Raw genomic sequence first — 26594 nt, 5'->3', positions numbered from 1 at the left:
GGGAGTTGAGAGTAACCTGTTAAAGGAGGTCCTTGCAGTAGCTGGCATCAAGAAATCCAGAACTACACCTTAACATCCATAAGGAAACCCACAGCCAGAGCGTTTTAATAGGGCACTTCTGAATATGCTGGGGACACTTCGGCCAGAGCAGAAAACACATTGGAGTCAACATGTTGCATATCTGGTGCCTGCATATAATGCTACCCGGAATGATAATCAATATGCCACTGGAGCTACTCCATATTCTTTGATGTTTGGGCGTGAGCCACGCCTACCAATAGATTTATGTTTTGGCGTTTCAGCAGAGGGAAAGGCCCTCAGAATTACCATTAGTATACCACTAAGCTGCGTGAGAGACTACAGGAAGCCTACCATCTTGCTACAGCAGCGGCTAGAAAGAATACTGACAGGCATAAACTTTGCTATGATCCCAGAAACTTCAGCCAGGAGAAGAGTTTTGTTGAGGAATGTAAGTGTTGCAGGGAAATGCAAAATAGGAGACCGATGGAAAGCCATGCCTTACTATGTGGTGGAAAAAATGGGGGATATGCCAGTCTATAAAATCAAACCTGAAATAGGCCAGGGGGCAATAAAGACCATACATAAAAATCTTCTGTTACCCATTGGTGAATTAGTTGTGATACAACCCACAGTAGCATCTCATGTGAACCACAATGCAACGAATTCCAACACGGAACAATCCTTCCGGACAGCTTGAAATAACTGGCTCAGACAGTGATTCAGAGGATGAGAATGATAATTGGGCATATTGAAATGAAATGCCCAGACTGCAAGAGGAATGTTCAATGGCTAGAAGTGGTGAATCTCATAAAAATAAAGGAAATTCCTCACAGATCAATGAGAGCCTAAGAGAAACCAATCAGATTTCTAGCCCCCTGAAACCCAGAAGCAGACCCCTTTTGCACCATTAGCTTCTGAGCCAGAAAACCTGTTGCCTCCATCTCCATCATCAGATATTTTGTCTCATGCACCTAATAGTCCTGGGGAGGGACAGAGTCCTTCTATGGAACCCCAGGCAGATACTGAAGATGTTGCTTTAGTTGATGAACAGGACCCCTCTGTAGTTCACCCTCCTGAGGTAAACAAGCCACTACCTAGCCGAACAGAGGCATCCGGTCTTAACAGAAGAGACAGGGAGATTAAACCTGTGCAACGTCTGACTTATACAGCTCCAGGTGTAGCAAGTGAGCAGCCCATTCATATAGCTCATAGGTTAGTGAATGTTTTGGGCAACCTCTGCACATTTAGAAAGGGAAGAGCGCACGTTCCACAGGTACCACAATGGGTATAAAATGGAGGTATTGCGGAAAATTGCCGGGACCTCAAACGTTTGGCTGGGTGGAGAATGTAAGCCATTTAAAAATTGTTTTTATGTTAAAAAGTGTATTGCTTTGTTTCACTTGCAAAGTTTTGCAACACTAACACTGCCCTCTAGAGGGAGGTGCTTATTACAGGGTGGGTGTTTCTTGCCTGGCAACAGGCAGTGGAAGGAGAGATAGAGGTGCTTATTACAATCTAAAGGATCCTTCAGAGAACCCACACCCTCTCTGGCCACGAGATCATAGGAGTGGGGTGCAATTACAGGGGCCTCCATCAGAGGAAGTTGGAGGAGTTGAGAGGAGTACTTGGCCAGGGAATAAAACTTCCTAGCAACAGCAGGAAATTGTTTTACAGCCATAGGTTTTTTCCCCATTCATCTTTAATGAGTGTAGTGAAAATTGTCAGGCATAGGAACAGTCCTGTCAGGGATGTTGTGTCTGTGAAAAAACTCCTTAGAGACCCTTAATTTTTCCTTGGACTTAGCGTCAGTGTCTTCTGACAGATCCAAGGCTTCTAGCATCTTGGACAATAAATTCTGGTATTCTTCCTGGGGGAAGAGCCTCATCTGTTTTTCCTCCACGGGAAGGTGCTCTTCATCGGAGGGAAACTCTCCCTGCTTCTCTGTTTTCCTCTTCTGCATCAGAGGAGTCAGGGGACATGGTAACATTAGAAGGTCCTGGTGCAGGTGTCTTCCTAGCTGCCTTAGTCAGCCAAGGAGTTTCCCCCGTACTCTGACCCTCACTGGGGTCTAAATGAGCCTCTCTGGCCGGCTCCTGTCAGGGAGTGTGGCTGCCAGGGGCTTGACTGCTGTTTGGGTCGCCCTGAATGGAGGAGGGTAGGGAGGAGAACTGTAAATCTGCAGCCCTTACTAGATCAACGAGTTCATTCCTTAAAGCTGCCAGACCTCCCTCCCCCCGAATCTCAGACGTGCGGGGTTGTACGTTACCCTCTGGTGCCTCATTGCTGGTTTTAGCTCCATCCCTGATCAGAGCTGTGAGGGAAGCCGGGGTGGAAGTCTCTGCGGGGATGGCGGGCTGCTCCGGCTGGGCGGAGGAAGTAGCCCAGGGCGCTGTTAAATGGCTAGGAGCCGCACTGCTGCGTTTTTGCGATCGGCTAGGAGCCGAGCCGCTTTTCTTGTCCTCTCCCTTTCTTTTCTTCTTGGAGTCCTTCCCCGAGTTTTCCGAGTTACCAGAGTTAGTTTTGCGTTTGGAGCTAGGCTGAGGCTCCTTTTGGGTCTGCTGGCCCGTAGATCTGCTATTAGCGGCAAGTAAGAGGTTAGGATCTAAATCCTGAGGCAAGATGTACTCGTCATTAGAAGCCGCGGCCGCCATGTTTTTTAGGTGGGAAACTGCAGCGGCTATAGCCTGGCCTAAGCCTGCGGCGAGGAGAGCCTGACTGACGCTAGGAGCGGGGAGGACAAATACAGAGGGGAGGACGAAGTAGTCAGAGGTATAACATGAGAAAACAAGACGAACAAAGAACAAACTAATTTCCTACAGTCGGATTAGCAGAGCACTGAAAGAAGCTGCTCTCCCATCAAGGCAGGAAACTAAACTGACTCTCTGAGAAGGGAGGGGTCATTTCCCCCTGGGAGACAGGAAGTCTTGATATTTTTTAGTTCCTGCCTCCCAGATATGGATTGGTAAATAACCCAAGCTGAAGATGCCCCTCTCTCTCAGAGCGAGAAAGCGAAGTTTGTTTTGTTGGGTCAAGTTGTGCACTGACAACACTGGCAGTAGCTGAGTCTCAGGGCTTACCATGACCAGTATTTGTTCCCACGTGAATTTCTGCCTACTGTTCAGTTTAGATAAGACGCTTTGCACAGAAGAAACTTTATTATATTGTCTTCATGGAACGTAGCTTGATTTCACATTAAACAGTTAATGGCCAATTTGTCTCAAGGCTTGCACACGCTCTCCTAAGGAATTAACCAGGGCATCACACCATGCTCAAAACAAATCCACCAGGAAGAAATAGCTGATGGTACAAATTTATGCAGCAGCAACATCTGCAAACTTGTTTCCATATGCGCTTTAGCAGTTTAAAGAATAGAGGAGTCTGGCTCAGGTCAGATGTCACAACAAGCAAGAGTTCCTCTATGCTGGGCACAAATATGATTAATTGTTGAGTTCACACACTCTCTCTTCTTCCCCCTCATACAGTACACAGAGATTGACGATGAAAGTCTTCAATTAATAGCAATTAGTTGTAACATCAAAATGCAAGTGCTAGGTTACTTTCTTTCCCAGTAACTGGGATTCTTAACCAGGCCAAGCTGGGGTTATGAATCCCATCCCTGGCAAAGATACTAAGGTCAAATAGTTAAGACATTTGAACATCCCGACTAAGCAGAGTTAGTTGAAGAGTTCCATTTTCAATCTTGGTGCCCTCCACAAGAGGAGGAGTGAAGGGAAGGATGGAAGTGAGCCCAACAATTAACCAGGTTTGTGCCTGCAACAAATAAACTCTGATTTGTTTCAAAAGTTTGAATGACATTTGCTTACATTTACATTTGTTGTGTTACATTTGCTTTTTCACTAGTTCCTGGCTCAATGCATGAAGATTTCAGTACTATTTCTCAATAGTGAATAGTAGGTACGAGAATATCTGAATTCTAGAAAGTAAAGCTTATATTTTTCAGAATTAGAAATATCAGAAACCCATACTGACTAACTGCATTGTTGAAGAGTGTGTGTCTGAACTACTGGAACTACATGTTATGCCAGCAAACATGCAAACCCACATTTGGCAAATAACTTGAATTACTGGGGGCATTTGTAGGGGTAAAGGAGAGGAAGCAAGGGTGCTACTTCTCCCCTGAAACCATTATTTCTCTTCAGTCCTGCTAGGTAAAATAAGCATGTGAGAGAGAATTGGGAGGGGAGCAGCTGAAAGGGTTAGTTGTCCTTTGCCAACTTCTCCCCTGCAAAGTCCTCCCACCCATGCATGTTTCAGTACACATGTGGTTAGGAATTTGCTTTGTTAGTATGTCATGCAGTTCCAGAATAAGAAAGACAACAAAAACAGGCTAGCTCTTCTTTAAATTAGCATCTACTAATAAAATATCACCATCTTGGCATTTGATGGATATGACCATCCAGGTGCTTAGTACAGGATCCCATTTTATCACAGGCATACAACTGTGATACATTTGCAAATTGCATCTGGTAATATGGAGGGGTTAGAAACAGAAGCATCCATCTGCCCCAGTATTTTAGTTCTCATGCCCTCAATTATACAAAACAGGAGCCTGAGGAGGGAAATTGCAAATAAAACTGACAAGAAATTTTTTGCTTACTAAGAACATCGAGCCAATCCGAAGGTAAAGCAATGACACAAAATTAAACCACATTAAATACCACTTGGGATGCTTGTGTGTGTACCCAGTTTGTACAGTTTATGGCCCTCCAAGTCAAAGGCAATCCTGTTGGCCACATATAGTAGTCTTTCAGTTGCTTTACACATGGCAGAAACAGGAGGGCTATCCAACACCTAGCGTGGACAGCAGTACATGGTTGGTAAGCTGTGCACTGCTTGGTAGATCATGACTTGTGCAGGCCTGATGTACACCAGTGCATAGGATACGTCAGCTTTCACTGGAGTTTCCTGCTCATCCCCAACCTATACTTGGGAGGTTCCGACACATGTTTAGAGATACGCCTTACCTTCATTGACATCCGCCCTTTGCTTCTGCTTTCAAAAATCATCAGAGCATAAATTATAATATAAGAAAGCCAAAAGCAGTCCACAGGCAACCGCAAGGCCAGCCCAAACCATTCCAAAGGATGGATATAAAAGGGGTGGGCATAACGTCTAGCCAAGAAAGTCAGGATTAGAAGAGTGAAATTGGCTAGGTCATAGAATATTATCCAAACAACATAGGTGAACATGCCTCTCACGTTTCGATTCCAAACAGAATAGATGAGGAGGATACATACAGGATAAGTTAGACAGGCCAGGAGAAGTGCGGTGTAATAGTAATAGATGATCGAATCCTCAGTAATGGGTAGCAGCCTCTTTGCTCGATCCAGGTGACCCGTCTCAAAGATAATATACATATTAGTCATTATAATCATGTAGATACCAGATACAACACACCCTGTTTTTGGCATCATGCCAAAAAATCCACCAGGACAGAAGATGATCATTTTGCCTTCTCCAATAATACCTTGAAAAACAAAGACAACTCATTCAGTCCAATAGGGCATGGAAAATGTTTCCATAAATATCTGCAGAAGATAACCCAGAGAGTAAACTTAAACACATTTTAGAATAAGAGATGAACTGTTGGAGAAAAAGAAGAAGTGCCACAATTTGGCAAGGGTGTTGACAAACAGATGAGTGATAACAAGGAAGTGTAAAATTGTGTGTTTTCGCATCACTCTACAGATCCCAAGTTTTTCATAGAGTGTATGAGCACATAAGGGGGGGGGGAGGCAGTATCTTTACTGAGGAGTCCTACAATTCTTCTGGGCAAGCTTCAGGACCTCCAAGTTCCTGACTTAAGTCCCCTAAGCAGCATTTACTGAAGAAGCACAAGCATCAGGAACTCTGTGGTATCATAATATTGCCGCAATGATTTAGAGATATTTTTAGTTGGAAGGACTAAAAACTACAGACCTAATTTTGGTGGGTGGCAGCAGTTAAGAGCAATCCTAAGAGCAGCACTTCCCTGGGAGTAAGCCCACAATAGGGCTTCCCATTATTTCCCATTTTCTCAGCTGCCCTGAGCTCAGCTCTGCCAGGGGAGGGTATACATCTAATAAACTAAACTTCTGCTTGGGACGGAGTTATCAAGGAACTTGTTTGTTGGATGTGGTGGAATAAGACTGAAGAATTAGCTCACTGAGGTTTAGTAAATTGGGCCAGCTGGGCAAATTCCACATCCCACTGACAGAAGGAAGACACCTGCAGGACATGGCTTACCACAGATGCTGTCCATAGCAGATACTATCCCTGTGACACAGCTGTTATTCTGCTGCCTGACACACAACTCATTCATCGGTCTTGCTTTCAAAACTCCATTTCCAGTGCTGGTCGCTACAAATTTGGCATCTTTGATGGGGTTAAGCAAATATGGATCTGTCCCTACTCATTATTCCCTTTATCTATTTTCAGGATGGAACTTATACTGGGAGTGGGACTCATGGGTTTCTGGCTATATTGGCTCCAACAAAGGGGAGGCTCCTAAGAGCTCGCAATCACATGATGACTACAGTATTAGAAACTATGCAGGTAAGCTTTATGCTATGGAAGAGAGATGGATAATAAAATCTGCTGTCAAGCTGCAGCCAACCTATGGCGACTCCATAGGGCTTTAAAAGCAAGAGATGAACAGAGGTGGTTTGCCATCGCCTGCCTCTGCATAGCAACCCTGGACCGACACTGCTTAGCTTCAGAGATGTGACAAGATTGGGCTAGCCTGGGCCATCCAATAAAGGTTAGACTGAGGTAATCAACAGAGAGCATGGGACAGGGACAGCTAGTTACCTAAATGGTATAACCAGTCCATTGGTACTGATTGGTTCTGTTGATGCATGCTGGGGCAGTGATGCAATTGACAGCCCTGTTTTGTTTGGTAATCACAGCCAGTATTTGAATTTTCTTGACAAACCCATGCTGTTCCACAGGGTTGGGGCTAGGGGTGTTGATTCGGTTCGGCCTGAACTGAAAATCAGCCGAATTTCCCTTGATTCGGTGGTTTTTAGTTTGGGATGAACCGAACTAAAAAATGGCGGGCAACCGGGGAGCCGAATTCAGCAAGTTCGGGAGTTCACGAATAAATCCGGCCAATTCGGGGCCGTCAGTAAGCAGCATAATCTTCAGTAAGCAGCATTCTCCTCCCCCGGCCAATCGGTGGCCAAGCTGGGTCTTCTTCTAGCCAATCAGTCAGGATTGAGTACTGGAGGAATCAGCTGATGTGCGGCCCCGCCGGGGAAAGAGAGAGAGAGGGAAATCCTCGTGTGTGCGTGCGGGGGTGCTTGTGCACATTCGCTCCTTTCCGTGGCTGCAGGGGGCGCATTTTTTGGGGTACAGACCCCAAACTTTCAGGGGATATTCAGACAAGCCTTCTTAAGAGACCACCCAAGTTTTGTAAACATTGGGTCAGGGGGTCCCGAGATATGGGCTCCCCCCTTTTTCTTTCCATGGCTGCAGGGGGCGCATTTTTGGGTGAGCCGACCCCAAACTTTCAGTGGAGCATCAGACAAGGCTTCTTAAGAGACCCCCCAAGTTTTGTAAACATTGGGTCAGGGGGTCCCGAGAAATGGGCTCCACCCCTTTTTCCTCTCCCCCTTTTCCATTTCCGTGGCTGCAGGGGGCGCTTTTTTGGGGGTGCAGCCCCCAAACTTTTATCATAGCTTCAGACAATCCTTCTTAAGAGACCACCCAAGTTTTGTAAAGATGGGTTCAGTGGGGGCAGAAATATCGGCTCCCCCCCTTTTCTCTTTCCGTGGCTGCAGGGGGCGCGTTTTTGCGTGTGCCGACCCCAAACTTTCAGCGGAGCTTCAGACAAGGCTTCTTAAGAGACCACCCAAGTTTTGTAAACATTGGGTCAGGGCCCCCCGAGATATGGGCTTTCCCCTTTTCCCTATTGGGATGAATGGATCACCCTCGAGAGATGCATACATATGGATCTCATATTGGATACAAATGGAATCATATTGGATTACCCAGCCTCCCAGCCCCTCCTGATGGAACAGAAGACAGCCACAGTAAGACCCCTTTGGGGGCTTTAATCTGTAATTTTTATTTTCTGTGTGTGTGTGTGTGGGGGGAAAGCAGAGTCTGTGTGTGTGTGGGGAGGGAGCAGTTTCTGTGGGGGGGGGAAGCCAAAGGGGGCTTTTGCCGGTTCTGCCTGGGGTGTGTGTTCCCCCTCCAGTCTCTCTCTCCCTGGTTTGAGGGGGGGCTTCATTTTTATGTCTTCAGGTTTTCCCTCATTCATAAGATCAGTTAGGTTATTTTGATGCTTGTTCAAAACTGGTTTTCAAATGGTGACTTAAAGAATGCATCTGCCTGGTCCCAAGTCCAATACAAAAGGAGAAATTCCACCCCCTCCTGCTCATTATGCATAGCTAGCTGCCTCTGTCCCTTTCCATGGTTTGCAAACTCCCAGGTGTCAGGTGTTGCTTTGCACTGTTGCAAAGGTGTTGCATTGCATGCTTGTGTTGCTTTGCAGTTGTATTGTTTTGCAAAATTCTTCACACCTGCCCCGCCCTTTGCATGTTTGCAAAGGTGTTGCTTTGCAGTTGTGTTGCTTTGCAAAGTTCTTAGCAGCTGCCCCGCCCTTGCTCTCATCAGCTGTTTGTCGGGGCTGGGAGCTTTGTGCATGGGAGGCAAGCTCTGCTCAGAGATGCACATTAAGGGTGGGGAGGACCCCTTTCGGGGCCCATATCTCAGCCCCCCCTGACCCAATCTTTACAAAATTTGGGGGGTCTGGCAAGAAGGGTCCTTTGAAGCTCCTCTGAAAGTTTGGGACCTCTACCCCCAGAAATGCCCCCCCAGAGCCGCAGAAAGGCGCGGTTGTGTTTTTAATGGCTTTATTCGGCCGAATTTTTTCCCCGAACTTTGAATTCCCGCCGAATTACACAGACCCGAAGTGGGGGAGTTCGGACTTCGGCATATCCCGAATCTAAACGGGCCGAATTCAGCCGAATCCGAACTATACCGAATTTTTAAAAATTCAACAGCCCTAGTTGGGGCTTTCTCTAAGTTCATTACTGCTGGTGCATAAGGTTGGTTTGTCAGCAGGATGGGGCTTGTACCCGTCTCCTGTTTTTCATAACAGTGTTTTTGTTTCCTAGAGAGCTTTTGGGGAGATGACATAATTGTTTTCTATAAATGTGAAGTTGTGTCTTCCCTTGTTGCCTGGCACTCAATTCACCTTGCCTTTCACAAAGACTCCCCGCCACAGGTTTTTCCTGGGTGACTTCATTCCCAGTTGAGCTACAGGGATGGCTGAAAGAACTCCTTTCATTCCTTCTCCGTGTGTCCTTCTATCAAAACCATCATGGTTTGTGGTCTTGTGTGGCATAAGAGGATTCAACTCATTTTCAGGATCCCATGAAATACGACTGTTACAGGGTTCCTATTGTGAGTGCCATAATACTTCAAAGTTGAGGGTGCTGTGTTTGTGTCTTCTGTGTTATATACTGGATGTCTGGTGTGGCATGGTGATGTCACGAGTTTGCTATTATCATTGTGTGTGGATTGGCTCTATCTCATGCATGGCTAACATAGAGGCACTGTTGGTTAGCCACCCTGTGATTAGTAGATGTTGATAATGTCAGCATGGATTTGGTGGTATTGCTAAGCCATCTGCCCAGATTTTTTCTCTTTATTTCTCTGCTGGGAGAGCAAAAGGATGCTCACTAATTATATCAGTATAAATACCAGCATAACCACAACTATTATAGGCTGGACCATAGGATTGTTATGGAGTTTCTCTCAAAACTATTCCACCCTATCCTATCTGGACTGTTCTGGCAATGAAGCATTCCCATTAATGCACAAATATTGTCTTCTCTCTTTGAACAGAAATATTCATCCATAACTCTATCATTCAAAATGTTTTAAGTTGTGGTCTTTAATCTGCATAAAGCCTTCCTGAGCTGTGGTTATTCATTGTTTAAAATAAATGTCACTTATTCATGCATCACTCCATATTGCTGCTCATCAAGGTGAATGCCAAAACAAATGAATTAGGTACCATGAAGGTTGAGCAGGAACAATGTTAAAAATGAATTAAACAAAATAAGTCAATTTACTGTACAGTGCACTTAAAATACAAATTAAAACCATAGGCCTTGAATTTGGCCTCTAGATTGAATCCACTAGACTAAGTATTCTTCAATGTCCATTAAATAATACAAAAAAATCCACGGGTTGATGCCATACAAATTAGACCAAGAACAATTGTTTTGACAAATTTGTCAGATTGCTGGTTGATGTATACATACACACTACAAGAGAAAGAGGAAGAAGAGGAGGAAGAGGAAGAAGAAGAGTTGGTTTTTATATGCCACTTAAGGGAGACTCAAACCGGCTTACAATCACCTTCCCTTCCCCTCCCCACAACAGACACCCTGTGAGGTAGATGAAGCTGAGAGCATGACTTGCCCAAGGTCACCCAGCTGGCTTCGTGTGTAGGAGTGGGGAAACAAATCCAGTTCACCAGATTAGCCTCCACCGCTCTTAACCACTACACCATGTTGACTCCCAAAATGAACTGCCAAAATTAGATATAATTTATAAACATACATGTTTATGTATGAGCATGGACATCATGGAACAAGATCCATGATCCTAATTATGTCACCCATTGGCCACACAGTAGAAAATGTGCAAGAATCAATCAAGACTTGTTTTGGCCCATAACAACAATTGTTCAGGGTGTGTATGTGTCTCTATGTATTAGTGACCACTGAAGAAGGCCCATTGAGCCAAAATGCATTTGGTCCATTTACTGTGACTGTGGTCTTATTTCTGTGTCATTTGTATTTGTATGTCATCAACCTTTGGATATTTATTTGTATTATTTAATGTACACTGAGGACTACTTAGTCCAGTGGTTTCAATCCTGAGGCCAAATTCAAGGCCTATATATTTAATTTGTACTGTACAATAAATGTATTTATTTTGTTTAATGCATTTTTAACATTGTTCCTGCTCAACCTTCATAGTACTTAATTAAATTTTTGGGTTGAGTGTGTATTCCCTTTTCTCCTTTTGGCATATTGCCAAAACAAATTATTTACACTAGTTCTCAAGGCCTTTTGTTTTACCTTTTAGGTTGCTCATCAAAGCTTACCTTTATTCAGTACAATGAAGTACATGTAAGAATCTACTAAACAGACATATATGTTTCCCTGGCACTTATCACCCTATTAATGTGTAACACCACAGCACTGTTCAGGATGAAGTTACTGCCTTCTGGTGCATTAACATGGTGCTCTAAGAAGTCTGCCAAATTTAAGACATGATTATTTGGTCACTTTAATGTCAATACATGTGCTTACTGTACTCAGAACCAGGGCTCAAATTTTGCTCAGCTTTGTGTCACACACATTCTGCAGACACCCGATTGGTTACCAATCAGTTACTGGGTTTAATTCAAAATTCTGGTTGTCACCTGCAAAGCCCTTTATGACCTTGAACCCATATATGTGCGGGACTATCTCTGCCACAACAGTTTTACTTGTCTGATTAAAGCCTTCTGAAGGTGTCACTCTGCAAATGGATAAGATCAGCAGCTGTCCATTCACTTGCATTCTCTGTGGTGGCTTTCGCTTTGTGGAATTTACTTACTTAACTTATACCGCACTTTTCTCCCCACTGGGAATCCAAATGGCTTACAACGTTCTACCCTTCTCTATTTTATCCTCACAACAACCTTGTGAGATGTTTAGGCTGACCAATTGTGACTGGCCTAAAGTCATCCAGAAAGCTTCCATGGCACAGTGGAGATGTGAACCTGGGTCTCCCAGATCTGACAGTATAATCACTGCACCTTGCTGAAATGGCCTTCCTGAGATGGTCTGGAAGCAGGATTGCCAGCTCTGGGTTGGGAAATATCTGGAGATTTTTGGGGCAGAGACTGAGGAGGGTTGGGTTTGGGGAGGAGAGGAACTTCAATGCCTTAGAGTCCAATTGCCAAAGTGGCCATTTTCTCCAGGTGAACTGATGCCTGTCAGCTGGAGATCAGTTGTAATATCAGGAGATCTCCAGCTAGTACCTGGATGTTGGTAACCTTATCTGGAGGGCTGCCACACTTCTGTCATTCTGCAGGATGTGCAAAACAACAGTGTTCAGGAGGGCATTTTTATAAAGGATTACCTTTGTAACCTCCTTTCTTCATTATGGTATGTCATGCCTCAGATAGCTTTTGTTGCCTTAAACAGTTTTTTTGTTTACATTGTTTCACAGTTCTGTACTCCTAGTCCTACTTCACTGTTTACTGGAGGTCTTTGCTGTCCGATCGAATTGATTTTCATCTTCTGTAATCCACCTCAAGTCTCAGTGTGAAAGTTGAGCTACAATATAGGGTCCATAATCCTGGCTCAATTTATGGAGTTGTTGTAATATATGTGAAGCACTTTGGACATTTGACTTGCTTTAAGTACATGATTATTATTATCACCATCTTTTGATGTTTGCATTCAGTATAACTGAAACACCTCCAATGCAATTGTTGCTTTAAAGAGAAATTCAGACACACAACAAGAACTATGAAAATGTTAGAAGGGCTTGGTTGAAAGCACAGCTTGTTCCTAAGCCTTTGATAACTTAATTCACAACAGGGTCAAAGAAAATGACTGCCAAACAGGCTGGAAAAACTGGATTTCTGATTTTTCTGAGCAAAGCCAGGGAAATCCCCAGAGGTGTACAAATGTACCACAACGCAGTAGGGAAGAAAGAAAGAAAAACTGCTTCCCAAAAAGCGTTGAACGAGACACAATGCTCTAGTTATCTGACTCAGTAGAATGCAGCTTTCTTTGATCTCCCTAGTCAGGAAATTTCATAAGTGATGTGGGAATCTTCACCACAGTCTTGGCATGAGACAGAAACAAAGATAATCTTAGTCCAGGCTATCAAAATATTATAGTATGTATGCCAATACCTTTAAGCTCTCTGCATTTGAAGGTTTACTCAAGACCAGGGGTCCCCAACCTGGTGCACATGGGTGCCATGGCGCCCACTGACACCTTTCTTGGTGCCCACCAAGTGTTTATAGAAAGTGGGTGGGACCAGGAAGGGCTTTTTCCCAGCAAGGCTTCTGATTCCGATTTTTTAAATGTTGCATTGCAGCAGCTGCCACCACAGCACAAGGATCTTCACAGTGTGACTGAAGGTAACCTGCAGCAGCCACTGTATGGCTGGTTCCGCCTCCTGGGGCAGCCATTTTCTGGATGGACCCACCTTATGATGTCAGACTTCCAAAGGTGCTTACATGCCCAAAAGGTTGGGGACTCCTGCTCAAGACATTCTGAACCAAATAAGAACTCAAGGCTGAACTCCTCCTCAAGACATTTTGAGCCAAATAAGAAGAGAGCGTTCAGATTCGCTGAAACAGTGAGGCCCTATGCAAATATAGAAGACCATATGTTTTAAGTAAGAACTTCAAGAAACTAGGCTTGATTTCTGCTTTTCTCTAAACTGAAACAACTTTAAGAGTAGGTACTACGTAGCTGGGCATAAATCATGAAAATAGCTTTCAGTTTTGCTCTGTCCTAAGTTCTTGTGGTGGTGCTTTCTGTTTGGGGGAAAACAGTTCAGGGAATTTGGTTTTCCTTCACTTTTGGTCTTGTTCTGAATTTGAAAACTGACTAGAGATCATATCACATTCACTGCATAGTTTCTACAAACAGGAAAACAAGGCAAGAAATGTAACCTCAACAAAAAGAATGTTTCTGTCCACAGCAGCATTCTACTACCCTCTAGTGGCGACTAGTGCAACTGTCAATTCTGTTCATGTAAAACTGGATGCTTGATTTCTGAGGATGGTTTCAGATGTCTGTGTTGCCTCCTGAATAAAGCTTTTCTTTTTATAGGGCTCAGTCTGAAGCCATCCTAAGGCTGTGATTGCATAGTATATCTAACCTCTCCCAGCTGAAAAATGGAGGCAAAGTAGCTATACAAATGGTTGCTTGTAGGGACATGGTAGAGTGCAGATCAGATAGTGGCGTGCGTTTGAAATAGTACTGATCTGCAGCAAATTCCTAGTGCAGACACAGCTTAAGTACCCAGTGTACATAATTTGGTCTCAATGAGGTAGCTGCACCATATAAATCTACTCTTGCAGATCCTCTTTAAATATGCTGAACGCTTCTTTAAATAATTAAGTGAAATGATAAACAATCTTTGGGTCAGGCACCACACAACTGTGCAGTTTGGTAGACTACTACAATACAGGCACAAGATTGTGCTCCACCTTGGGGGGAAAACATAATTTGCCTTCTTGAAAACCAAGGTGCAAGTGATCTGGCCTAATACTAAGCATATTTACCCATCCAAGCCAAAGGCTGAGGCAAAGCGAGAACAAGTATGGTATAGTGGTTAAGAGTGGTGGTTTGGAGCGGTGGACTCTAATCTGGAGAACTGGGTTTGATTCCCCACTCCTCCACATGAGCGGTGGAGGTTAATGTGGTGAACCAGGTTAGTTTCCCCACTCCTACACATGAAGCCTGCTGGGTGACCTTGGGCTAGTCACAGCTCTCTTCGAGCTCTCTCAACCCCACCTACCTCACAGGGTATCTGTTGTGGGGAGGGGAAGAGGTGATTATAAGCCGGTTTGATTCTGTATCCCTTAAGTGATAGAGAAAGTCAGCATATAAAAACCAACTCTTCTTCTAAATAAAGAAAGCAGTAAACTACACCAGAGCAAACAGACCTGCAAACTGAAGGCATCACCCAAAATCACATTAGTTCAAGCAGTATATTGGTTCCAGGATAAATAAAAAAGATTACAGGATGGGACTGGGAAAGAGATTTTCTCCATGTCTATCTCTTATCCCAACCATATATTTTTCTTTTTAGGGCTGCATTTTCTAATTCAGAGCACTGGAAGGCTGTTTGCTGTTTAGGGGCTTCAGAAACATCCCAGGGGGGTGATGAGGTGGGGAACAAGCCCGTCTTCTTTTAAAGCAAGCTGTATAGGGCAATGCCATACAGCACACAACATTTTGTTATGGGTTCCAGCTTTTCCACTTTAACAGCGAACTACACAGATAAGTGCCTATCATAAAGTCAACAAAACAGTCCCTCTTGTAGACAGCTGGGATTTTGCCAAATCTGGAGAACTCCTTAGATATGCAGAAACAATATTAGTTTGTAAGTTGAACAAAGGCACCCCCACCCAAAACAGCCTAATTAGGGCATGCTCACTGCCCTTGAAATGTTCAGAAACAGTGAAAGAAAATGAAGAGAAATGAGGAAACTGGCCAGCTCATTGCCTTCTTATAGTTTCTGAAGGAAAAGGTGGGAGGGGGAATTTTCAAATGGTTCATTTCTCCAACAGCAGTTCCTTGTGGGCCCCCAATTTGTTTTGCCACTCACCTGCAGATTTTACAGGATAATCTGACTGCTGAATTGGACACAGGCTGCTAGCATTATAACTATCATTGAATAATAGATCTTTATATGAAGACATGGCATCTGGAAGTGAAGAACTGCCAATCTACCTGTTTCACCCAAAAGGCGAAGCAAGTGATGTAATAGTGGGCCCAGCCAATCAGAAGGTCTAGTTGGAGATCTTAGGGATGTGTGTGAATGTATGTTCACTGTTACTCTTGCTATCTATAAGGTCACAATTAGTCCACTTCTGCAAGGTTCCAGTCTGGGGATTATCTGATCTTTGATTGCTCTTTAACCAACCATCAGACTGTACTCCCTGCACTAATGTTGGATGATGGAAAACCAGACCCACCTGTCCTCTAAATGTTAAATAAGCATACGAGCCATAACAATTCCCTTCTGGTAACCTAGTTCTAAAGCCCTATGCAGACCTTAGTAAATGATTTCTTAAAATTTGTCTCTGTGCACTAGAACATCAGTATTGATTTGAGTAACCAATCTTGCAAGTTTCTATGGTTAATCACTGCTGAAATTTAAACCCATAATCACTGCTGAAATTTAAACCCATATTTAAACCTTTCCTCTTGTCAGATAGGGCTTCTGACAGCTCCGTCCTCAAACAAGATGGTTCCCCCGCAAACAAGATGGAGTTCTCCGTGCACTCCTTCCCCCCCGGTTTTGCACACGAGCTCCGGCCAGAGATTTACAATTGTATTGGGACCTGCCCATGTAAATCTTTGATATCGGGCCCCGCGCACAAAGCCGAGAGCTCAGCTATCTCCTCCACTGATTGCTCATGATTGTTTCTGTTTCAGTTTTACTTAAGTCGTTACCGGCAGGAAACGACTACATTGTCTCTTTGTTTCTGTAACCCTATTGTATCAGCCCTATAAATGTATCCCCATTCCCCCTGTCGTGTATTCCAACCTTGCCTGTCTCTTACTGAAATCACTGACTTCTGAAATAAATCTTTGAATCGCCGCTCTGCCTGGATTGAAGGTCTATTGCTGAAACGCTGTGAATTTGCTGGAGCCTGACATTAGGTTGGAATCCATCTTTTTTATTTTCTACTAGTTAGTTCTTGAGAAAGATGTTCCCCAGTTCGACCCGATCCGCCGAACTGATCCGGCGGTACAAACGCCTCTGCCTGTCGGAACAGCAGGGAGCGGTCCTGCCCCGGGAGGAGGCAGCCCCGAGAGGAACAGATCCAAGCCGGGAGGAAGTAACCCCTGGAAGGAGCCCCACAGAACTTGCAGAGGGGGCACCACAGATCGCCGGACAGTACGTCCACCAATCAACCACGGGGCCAAACTTCGATCTCCTATACCGAGGCTCGCTGGAGGACCTGTACTCCAGGGAGGAGGAACCGCTCCGAGGCCGTGCTGCAGTCACCTCAACCCCGTGCCCCCGAGAAGAGGAACACTGTCTTCTGCAGGAGCAGAACCACAACCTGACTCGACAGAACCAGGAGCTTCAGGACCAGCTGGAGATCCTAAGGAGGGAGATGACGGCACTAGCAGGGACGGTGCGAGGACTCTGATCGTCCATCGGCGCGACTACCCTCCCCGTTCATTCTCCACGCACAGTCGCCCGGGACCTGCAGATTTCCTTTGATGGAACCTGTGCCCAGTTACCCCACTTTCTACTGCAACTTTCTGGCTTCATGAACGATCAGGGTGAGACTTTTCCTTCCGAAGAAGCCCGGGTGCGGTACGCCATCGGGCTTCTAAATAAGGAGGCAGTAGAGTGGGCAGTGGCAGCGACAGAAGTTAAGCGCTCTGACCCAGTGTTGTTGGGGGTGGGAGATCACTGGGAGCAGATCATACTTACCATTGCTCCTGGGATCGCTTACCCAGTGGTTCTGGGAAGTAACTGGCTGGCGGGCCACAACCCCAGCATTGACTGGGCGCAGCGTCAAGTGGTTTTTGAGTCTCCACAATGCTGGTGGCATTGCCGGGAGGACATGCCCGATGGGGGGAGGGTGACGGCCGCGACAGCAACCCCCGTGATACTGCCCCTGGAATATCAGGACTTTGCGGATGTCTTTGAGGGGAAGGACTGTGACTTGCTACCTACAGACTGTGCCATTGAGCTCACTGCGGACATGAAGCCCTCCAAAGCCCGGGTTTACTGTGTTGCGGGAGTTTCTGGACAAGAATCTGGCTAGGGGGTTCATCCGTCCATCCAAGGCCACATTCTCCTCACCCTGCTTCTTTGTAAAGAAGAAGGGGACTTCGGACCTCCGGTTGTGTGTGGACTATAGGGGTCTCAATGCAGTGACTGAAAAGAATGCATATCCCATCCCCCTCATCCCTGACCTTCTCAGTCAGTTGCAGGAAGGCAGGATATTTTCAAAACTGGACCTGGCGGAAGCCTATTACCGGGTCCGGATTAAGGAAGGGGACGAGGCGAAGACAGCCTTCTCATGTTGCTTTGGTCTTTTTGAGTTTAGCGTGATGCCGTTCGGGCTGTCTGGAGCTCCGTCCTGCTTCATGCAACTCATCAATGAAATTTTACATGATTTACTGTTTCAGGGGGTTATTGTGTACCTAGATGACATTTTAATCTATTCTCGGGATCCAGAGGAACACCAGAAGTTGGTGTGGGAGGTACTGGGCCGACTGAGGGAGCACCACCAATACGCCAAACTGTCCAAGTGTGCCTTTAATCAGGACAAGCTTGCCTTCCTTGGGTTTGTAGTGTCTCCCAACGGGTTAATCATGGACCCTGAGAAGGTCCAAGCGGTTCGAGACTGGGAACCCCCCCCCCCCCGAACCCATAAGCAGGTTCAGCAATTTCTGGGTTTTGCAAATTTCTATCGGGGATTCATCCCGGATTTTGCTGAGATAGCCCTCCCGATCACGGACCTCCTTAAGACCAAGGGGAGGGGTCAGGCGGCCACGGCCGCTAACTATCAGGTGGCGTGGGACGACCGCTGCCAGGCAGCATTCGACTTACTAAAGGGCCGGTTCATGTCTAAGCCCGTTTTAGCTCACCCCGACTGTTCTTGGCCTTTCGTCCTGCAAGTAGACGCTTCTAACAAAGCAATGGGAGGAGTGCTTCCGCAGAAGGACGCTCAGGGGAAGCTCAGACCTTGAGCCTACTTTTCCAAAAGGTTCTCGGGGGCCGAGCTCAACTGGCCGATTGGGGAAAAGGAGGCCATGGCTATCAAACATGCCCTCACGGTTTGGTGCCCGTTTCTTAGAAGGGGCGACGGTGTCGTCTGAGGTTTGGACAGACCACTGAAACCTCGAGGCCATCTTGGGGCAGAGGAGGCTCTCGGCTAAACAGCTGAGGTGGGCGGACTTTTTCTCTAGATTCCGCTTCACCATTAAGCATGTTCCCGGGAGGGAGAATTGTCTGGCGGATGATCTCTCCCGCATGCCACAGTACGATTGCAGAGTCGAGCGGCCGCTTGGGTCCCTTTTCACCCCAGAACACCTGGGCTTGGACCCGGAGGGGGCAAGCGCGGGAGTTCTGACCCGGGCCCAAACCCGGGCAGCGCCCCCCCCACCTGCCCCGGTACTTCCGCAAGGCGGCACAAGCGGTGCCACTCGTCCCCCAGGGATTCGGACCCGGGCCCAGACCCGGGCGGCGGTTACCATGCCTGTACCAGACCTCCAGCAAGAGAGAGCACCCGATGCCTCCCCCCCAGGGAGTCCGGACCCGGGCCCAAGCCCGGGCGGCGGATTCTCTGCCTCCCCCGGCCCTCCCACAGAGGGAGGCTCACGATTCCCCCCGCTCCCAGGAGGTTCCTGGAGATCTGCCCTCTGCCGCAAAGACCAGGTGGGAGGAGGCTCTTCGCGAGGAACGAGGGGAGGGTCCCCTTGGGGTGGAGGAAACTGGGACCCCAGAAGAAAGGACTTATGTTCCCCAGAAGCTGCGCCGGGAAGCGCTAGAATGGAGCCACAGCTCCAAGACGGGGGGGTCACTTTGGTTTCGTTAAGACCCTACACCTGGTACGGCGGCGCTTTTGGTGGCCAGGGACATAGATGGTTTCGTAAGGTCCTGCCCAACGTGTGCTACCAATAAACGTCTCATGGGAAAGCCCCCTGGACTGCTGAAACCCCTGGAGACCCCGGAGGCTCCCTGGCGGGTGATTGGTATGGACTTTGTAACCAATCTCCCTCCTAGCCACGGGAAAACCGTGCTTTGGGTCATCACGGATCTGTTTTCTAAGCAGATCCACCTTATTCCGTGCAAGGGGTTGCCCTCAGCCCACAAGTTGGCCCGACTGTTTGTTCAACAGATCTTCCGTCTGCACGGTTTTCCTCGGAAGATCGTGAGCGACAGAGGCTCGGTGTTCCTGTCCAAATTCTGGCAGGCGTTTTTGGGAATTGTGGGGGTACAACAGGGTTTGTTGTCAGCCTATCACCCCCAGACTGATGGGCAGACGGAGAGGGTGAATGCTGTTGTTGAATGCTACTTGCGCTGCTTCACCAACTATCACCAGGATAATTGGGTCGATCTGTTACCCCTGGCGGAGTATGCCTATAACAACTCTGTGCACTCTGCTACTGGGCAGAGTCCCTTTAAGACTCTCTATGGGATAGAATTTGACCCTTTGGGGGCGGTTCCCCTCCCGCCGGGAGGTGACCCTCCGGAGGTATCTGCTTGGTCTAACACCGTCAGAAATACTTTGCCGGGACTTGTTAAACAGTTGGACCAGGCTAAGGAACGGTACAAGGCGCAGGCTGACAAACACAGAGCGCCTCAGTTTGATCTTGTAATCGGGGAAAAGGTGTACCTTTCCACCAAGAACTTAAAGTCCCTGCGTCCTTGTAGAAAACTTTGCCAAAAGTACGTGGGTCGGTTCACTATATCCCAAGTAATCAACGAGGTCACTGCTGAACTGGATCTCCCCAAAACTTTACAGGGAGTGCACCCCGTGTTTCATGTTAGCCTACTGAAACCTTTTTCTCCCACCCCTGATTGGCACCCCGAACCCCCAGAGGCAACACCTATCATGGTGCAGGGGGAACAGCAATTTGAAATTTCTAGGGTCCTGGACTCCAGGCTGCGGAGGGGTCTGCTGGAGTATCTGGTACACTGGAAACATTTAAACTCGAGTCACGATGAGTGGGTTGCGGCAGAACACGTGAACGCTCCCTCTCTGATCACCGAGTTCCATCGAGTTGTCCCGACAAGCCTGGGAACCCAGGGAGGGGGCCTTTGGAGAGGCGGAATGTCAGATAGGGCTTCTGACAGCTCCGTCCTCAAACAAGATGGTTCCCCCGCAAACAAGATGGAGTTCTCCGTGCACTCCTTCCCCCGCGGTTTTGCACACAAGCTCCGGCCAGAGATTTACAATTGTATTGGGACCTGCCCGTGTAAATCTTCGATCTGATATCGGGCCCCGCACACAAAGCCAAGAGCTCGGCCATCTCCTCCACTGATTGCTCATGATTGTTTCTGTTTCAGTTTTACTTAAGTCGTTACCGGGAGGAAATGACTACATTGTCTCTTTGTTTCTGTAACCCTATTGTATCAGCCCTATAAATGTATCCCCATTCCCCCTGTCATGTATTCCAACCTTGCATGTCTCTTACTGAAATCACTGACTTCTGAAATCAATCTTTGAATCGCCGCTCTGCCTGGATTGAAGGTCTATTGCTGAAACGCTGTGAATTTGCTGGAGCCTGACACCTCTCTGATATAGTTCCTCGGATTACATCCTCCCCATAGTTCTGTTTAATCAATACTGTTGTATCACAAGACCAGAACTGTGATTGTTGTAACATATTTTCTATGAAGAAAGAAGGAAGGAATAATGAAACAAGAAGGTCTATACACTGATCTGTGTATTTTTGCCTTTCAGTGCACCCAGTCTAGCCATATGGAAAACACAAGATTATCAGCATTAGCTTTTTGACATATTTCAGTGTCAGTTTGAGGCAATGGTCATGCACACTGCTTTTGCCCTTTATGTTCTACATCATGGTTCGGTTTTTCACTTTTTTCATGGATAACATAGGCGATTTAGTAGAGATGTAATGTAGGAACCTGTTTTATCTCAAATTTGAAGTGGGCAAACCGTGGGGAAATGCTGAGGGAGAGCAAGGCAACCTCTGACGGTCAGAAACAGCATGCATAATCAAAACTCAAAGTCATCAGAGGGGTGCGGCGACGGAAACAGCTATGCATAAAAGGCCATTGTCTTCGTCCAAACCTTGCTCATTTCATTAAAAGACGAGTTAATGCACTAGCATAATGACTTTAACAGGAGATTGGACAGATTTATAAGTACATTAATGGCTACTAGCATGGTGACTAAAGAGAACTTCCTCATCCAGAGGCATTAAGCCTCTGAATACAGCGCTAGCAGGCAACCTCGGGGAAGGCTTTGGCATCTATGCCCTGTTTGCTAGCCCTCCAGAGTACCTGGGTGGAAACAGGGTGAAAACAGGATGCTGGACTAGAGGAACCACTCATCTGACCCAGCAGGGTACCTCTCATGTCCAAGTTTCACTTCACCAGGTATTTTATCCACATCCTCTGGTTCAATTAATTGAAATATAGCCATTTAAATCTTACAGTTATAAACCTCATATTGCATTGCAATGGTTTTTTCAAGTCACTGACCTGGTGTTCAACTTTTTGATGGACATACCCAGGGTTTCTTTGATTGGGAGAAGGGTCAGAAGAAAGGCAATTGTCTTGATTCTCTTCTCCTTAACTGGCACGTCCTAGTCCCATCAAAATATCTTCATGAGAAAATGGGCTGAGACAATAGAGATCTCATCAACCCCTATACCCCTCCAGTTCCCAGGTCTCCCCCATACACATCCCCCCTGCCCACAAAGACAAATAAAACAATAGACAGTAGCAACATAAAATATGCCAGACATAATTTCTAACATAAATAAAATTAATGTAAGCAGCAACAATAAAAAAATAGACTACAATCACCTAAAACTGATGGTAGAAAGTGCCATCAAGTCACAGCTGACTTAAGGTGACCCTGCAGGGTTCCCAAAGGCAAGAGACAAACAGGTGGTAGCCTGCCTCTGTGACATGACCCTGGCATTCCTTGTAGATCTCCCATCCAAGTAGTAACCAGGACCAACCCTGCTTAGCTTCCAAGATCTGAGGAGATCAAGTTAGCCTGATCAGGGCCATCCAGGTCAGGGCCACTTAAACATAGTGGAGATAAAAACAACCAAATAACCCGCTACCAAATATCCTCCATTTGTGTGGCAATTCTCCTCAAATCTTCCACATATTTATCACTAAATAATGTCACTAACAAGTATCTTACTTATATGGGGAAAGTTTCCTGCCTTTGTTACAACTCTGAAGTTAACTCACCAAGTGAGACTGCGGGGAGAGGAAAGGACTGAAGGAAGTACACAAATTAGGGAGTGGTGAAAGAGAAAGAACTTGGTGGGCAAGAGGCAGAGAGATCAGATAGTTTCAATTTTATCATTGAAGGGGGAGGCAAATTCTTAAGTGGAGAAGAAGGCAGAGGGGCATCAGTGGTAGAGAATGGGAACTGAGATTCCTACAGCTGCTGTGGGATCATTGTAATGATTGATTAAAACAGCCAACTGCAGAAGGAGGGATTTCTGAGATGGCAAGAAGAAGCCCCAGGTAGGGGTAACATAAATACTCCTCAATCTACTTGTTCTAAAAATTGACACACACACCAGTTTGTACATGAATGAGTAGACTTTTTTAAAAACAAACAATGTATAGTTTGGCCCTAAAAAGTGCCTTTTAGTCTCTTTCAGTATGCATGAATGTTGTCAATGCAAAATGGAACACAGAGAGCCCTTTTAAAAGTGAATGCATATTTTCACTATCACTGTTAGTTTTACTTTCACATTCCATATGTATTAAGGCAAAGCTGAATTTGAGACTCAAGAGGAAAACGCCCCAATGTGTAAACAGAAGTCTAAGAGGGCAATTGAATATAAAACCACTTCCAGAATGCAATCCTAGCTATAGATGTTCTTCACACAAGAATAGGCATGAGTAGTTTCCCCATTGCTACTGTGGCTGCCAGTAGTGTACAGCAGCAACAAAGCATCCAGTTTTCCCCATAGGTTTATTATAGTCAGTTAATTTTGTTTTCATGTACAACCACAGACCACCCAACAGAGACCCAAAACCAGGAACCAAACACTTCAACAGCCATAGATGCCAACTTTGTCCCTATACACATAGGTAATACTATTACAAGACCTAATAAAATCAGTGACATCATCTTGTGCTCATCCACTTATATATCATCCAATTTAATATGTCACCATGTGCCAACAATATCTTTCTACCAGCTACATCGAGCAAACATCTCGGTCGTTATGTGAGAGAATCAAAGTACACAAACCTGACATAAGAAGAACATTCAGAAACCAGTGGGGGAACATTTTAATCTTCCAGAAACATAATGTTGCAGATCTAGAAAGTGAAAGTGCTGAATTAGAATTCATTAGGAAACTAAATATGACCTTACATCCCGGCATAAACAGAAACTTGGATTTCCTCACTTACTGTCATTTCTAACTATTCAACAGGAGTCACTTTTTAGAAACTTTAATTGACTCTTCTTAACATAATATAACCCTTTAAGAATGCTTCAAATGGCTTCTTTCCTGATTAGCTGTTTATCCTACATAATTATTTTTGTATGTCTGCACCCCTAGCAAGAGAGGCTGGAACCTCTGACCTCTCTAACCTCATCTGTTCCAGTCCCTTACACAGAGAATCACACCTGAAAGATTTATAATAGGATTCTTACTAAGCCCCTCTCAGCCCCAACTTCACTCTTTTTCCTCTCCAACAATAATTTCCCCTATAAAAATGTGGAATATGAGTTCCTCTTCACAGTATCTGAAGAAGTAAGCTCTGGCTCTTAAAAACTGATGCTGGAATAAGTGTTATTATTTGAGGTGCCACTGGACTTCCATTTTATTTTGCTACAACAGACTAACGCAACAGCCCATCTGGAATTCCCCATTATTTTCCTGCCCCAGTCTGCTTGGCAGCAGCCATTTCCCCCCACCTCTACACCACCATGGATTTTTGGGGGGTTTTTAATCAGCAATTTAATATTGTTATATCAATGTATTATAATTCCCAGTTTTCATTTGCAAAAAAAAATAAAATAAAAGTATCAACTCCCCTTTATTGTGGAGATATGCCTTCTCCTTTAGATCTCTGCAACAAAAGGGGCTAGATGTAAAATGAAAGCTGGCAGTTCAAATAACCTGTTACACATATTGTTGTAATATTATATTGATATAACAATATTTAGCTGCTAATAGGAAAATTTAAAAAACAACAACCAGGTGACAGGAAGAAATGGCTGCTTTGGGGGGAAATGGCTACCATATGGGCAGCAGAAAAATCTGAACTTTTCCACTCATGCAACAACCATCCAGGCTTTGCTGCAACCTTTCCCCAAACTTTGGAGCTGGTTTGGGAATGACCGGGGAAAAGCCGAAATGCTTCTCAATAGCATTGAAGTTAGGACAAATGACCTTTGTGGAAATGGATACAATTACAGGGAGGAAAACTCACTGGGCTTACTTCTGAGTAAATGTGTTTAGAATCCCACTATACCCATTGCCAGCTGTTCCAACAATAAAGAGTTAATGTACTGTAGTAACAGGCCTGAGACAAAAAAGGAAGGCAATTTGCCTGGTTGCTCGATTACGTTATTATATCAAAAATGCTACACAGGCCGCATTAAGGCATATAACCAGAGACAGAGACCCGAGGCCTTCCCTTAGTTTACTCTGGTAGCTACTCAGCATTTTCTACATAACTTGGAAAGAGACGGAAAACAACAAACAGGCCATTTAATAGGAAAAAGTAGACTTATGTCTATTTGACTCTGTTAACGTATTGAAGAGTTGGTTTTTATATGCTGACTTTCCGGCTTTGTGTGTGTGTAAAGTGCATCAAGTCGCAGTCGACTTATGGCAACCCCTTCTTTGGGGGGTTTTCATGGCAAGAGATTAACAGAGGTGGTTTGCCAGTGCCTTCCTCTGCACAGCAACCCTGGACTTCCTCGGTGGTCTCCCATCCAAATACTAACCAGGGCTGACCTTGCTTAGCTTCTGAGATCAGGCTAGCCTGGGCCATCCAGGTCAGAGTGGCTTCACGTGTAGGAGTGGGGAAATAAACCTGGTTCACCAGATTAGCATCTGCCACTCGGATGGAGGAGTGAGGAATCCAATCCAGGTCTCCAGATTAAAGTCCTCTGCTCCAACCACTACACCACGCTGGCCGAGAACTATACTCAGTACGCTGAGGCGTCTCTATTCCCTCCCCATCACTTTCGCTGCAATTTAAGCAACCTACGCCCAACAGTTGGTGACCCTGACCAGCCCTAAGTCTATTGATATGTCCCACTAAGTGTTTTTGTGGGGGGGGGGGAGGGCTTACTCCCTCAGAAGCTTGCACAGGATTGCAGCTGCTATCTGAGTAACTCCAGAACTGCAGGGATGTGTGTGTCTTTAGAGCAAAATAGCCGTTTGAGATCGCTCCTACAGTTTGCAACTGAGACGACCGCGAACGCACAATTAAGGGAACCAATTCGTCGCCACTTCGTTGACAAGCGACACCCGGCTGCGGCGCTCTCAGGGCGAAGCCTTTCCCGCGCGGCGCGCCTGGCCTCCCGCTTCCTGGCTAAAGCAGGCAGCGTTGACCGTTTAACCGCCTTCCCGCTTCCTCGTTCACGATCTGCACGTGGGGTTTCTCTCTCCCCCCCTGCTGCTCCGCCCCTCCCCTCCCGCTCTCCAGACGAATTATCCCGCCTCTCGAGTTCTGCCAGGCTTCTGATTCCTCGCCCCCCCATCCCGCTTCGCGTTCCTTCTGGAACCGAGCTCAGGATTGGCCAGCCTCGGACGCTCTCCACCAGGCGGCCAATCGTTGGGCCGTACCCGCCGGGAACCAAGATGGCGGCTGAGGGGACTGGCGCCGGGGCCCCTGGAGGGAGGCGGTGAGGCGGCCTCGGCCCGAGGCTCCCACAGGGGCCCATCGCTCCGGCTCGTCCCTGCCCCCCACAGGAGCCGGCGGTGGGGGGGCTCGATCTCCGGCCCCAGCCATGGCTTCGGAAAGCAGTAAGCAGTTCTGGAAGCGGAGCGCGAAGCTGCCGGGCAGGTCAGTGAGGATCGGGCTCCGGCCCGGTGTGGATGCTGACTAGCCAGGCGTCCCGCGCGGAGGCAGAAGGCGAG

The 26594-nt window shown here is 46.2% G+C and overlaps 2 protein-coding genes across 2 annotated transcripts in view; one reads left to right on the top strand and one right to left on the bottom strand.

Moving 5' to 3' along the window:
* Positions 1-3238: 3238 nt before the first annotated feature.
* On the bottom strand, positions 3239-26466 carry TMEM217 (transmembrane protein 217). The gene is made up of 3 exons (XM_056844814.1): positions 26301-26466; positions 5007-5509; positions 3239-3259 (listed from the first exon to the last, which is right to left on the bottom strand). Exons 1-3 carry the CDS (start codon positions 26464-26466, stop codon positions 3239-3241), a joined length of 690 nt encoding a protein of 229 aa, XP_056700792.1.
* The window catches only part of TBC1D22B (TBC1 domain family member 22B), a 51708-nt gene continuing 51558 nt past the window's right edge, over positions 26445-26594 (top strand). The window contains exon 1 of the mRNA XM_056844250.1: positions 26445-26520. Within this exon, the coding sequence (XP_056700228.1) occupies positions 26465-26520 (56 nt within the window). The 5' untranslated portion in view covers positions 26445-26464. The remainder of the gene's footprint in view (positions 26521-26594) is intronic.

Source organism: Euleptes europaea, chromosome 2 (genome assembly GCF_029931775.1).
Source record: "Euleptes europaea isolate rEulEur1 chromosome 2, rEulEur1.hap1, whole genome shotgun sequence".
Taxonomy (NCBI): domain Eukaryota; kingdom Metazoa; phylum Chordata; class Lepidosauria; order Squamata; family Sphaerodactylidae; genus Euleptes; species Euleptes europaea.
The sequence above is the reverse complement of the archived record's forward strand: the minus strand, read 5'-3'. Positions and strand labels throughout refer to the sequence as shown.

Bases quoted from the DNA above. Each gene is read 5' to 3' on its own strand.
- TMEM217 (XM_056844814.1), bottom strand. From the start codon at position 26,466: ATGGCTGGGGCCGGAGATCGAGCCCCCCCACCGCCGGCTCCTGTGGGG. The intron at 5,510-26,300 runs GTACGGCCCAAC...TTGTTTTTCAAG, and splicing joins GCCATCTTGGTTCCCGGCGG to GTATTATTGGAGAAGGCAAA. The intron at 3,260-5,006 runs GTAAGGCGTATC...TTAATTCCTTAG, and splicing joins AAGGGCGGATGTCAATGAAG to GAGAGCGTGTGCAAGCCTTG.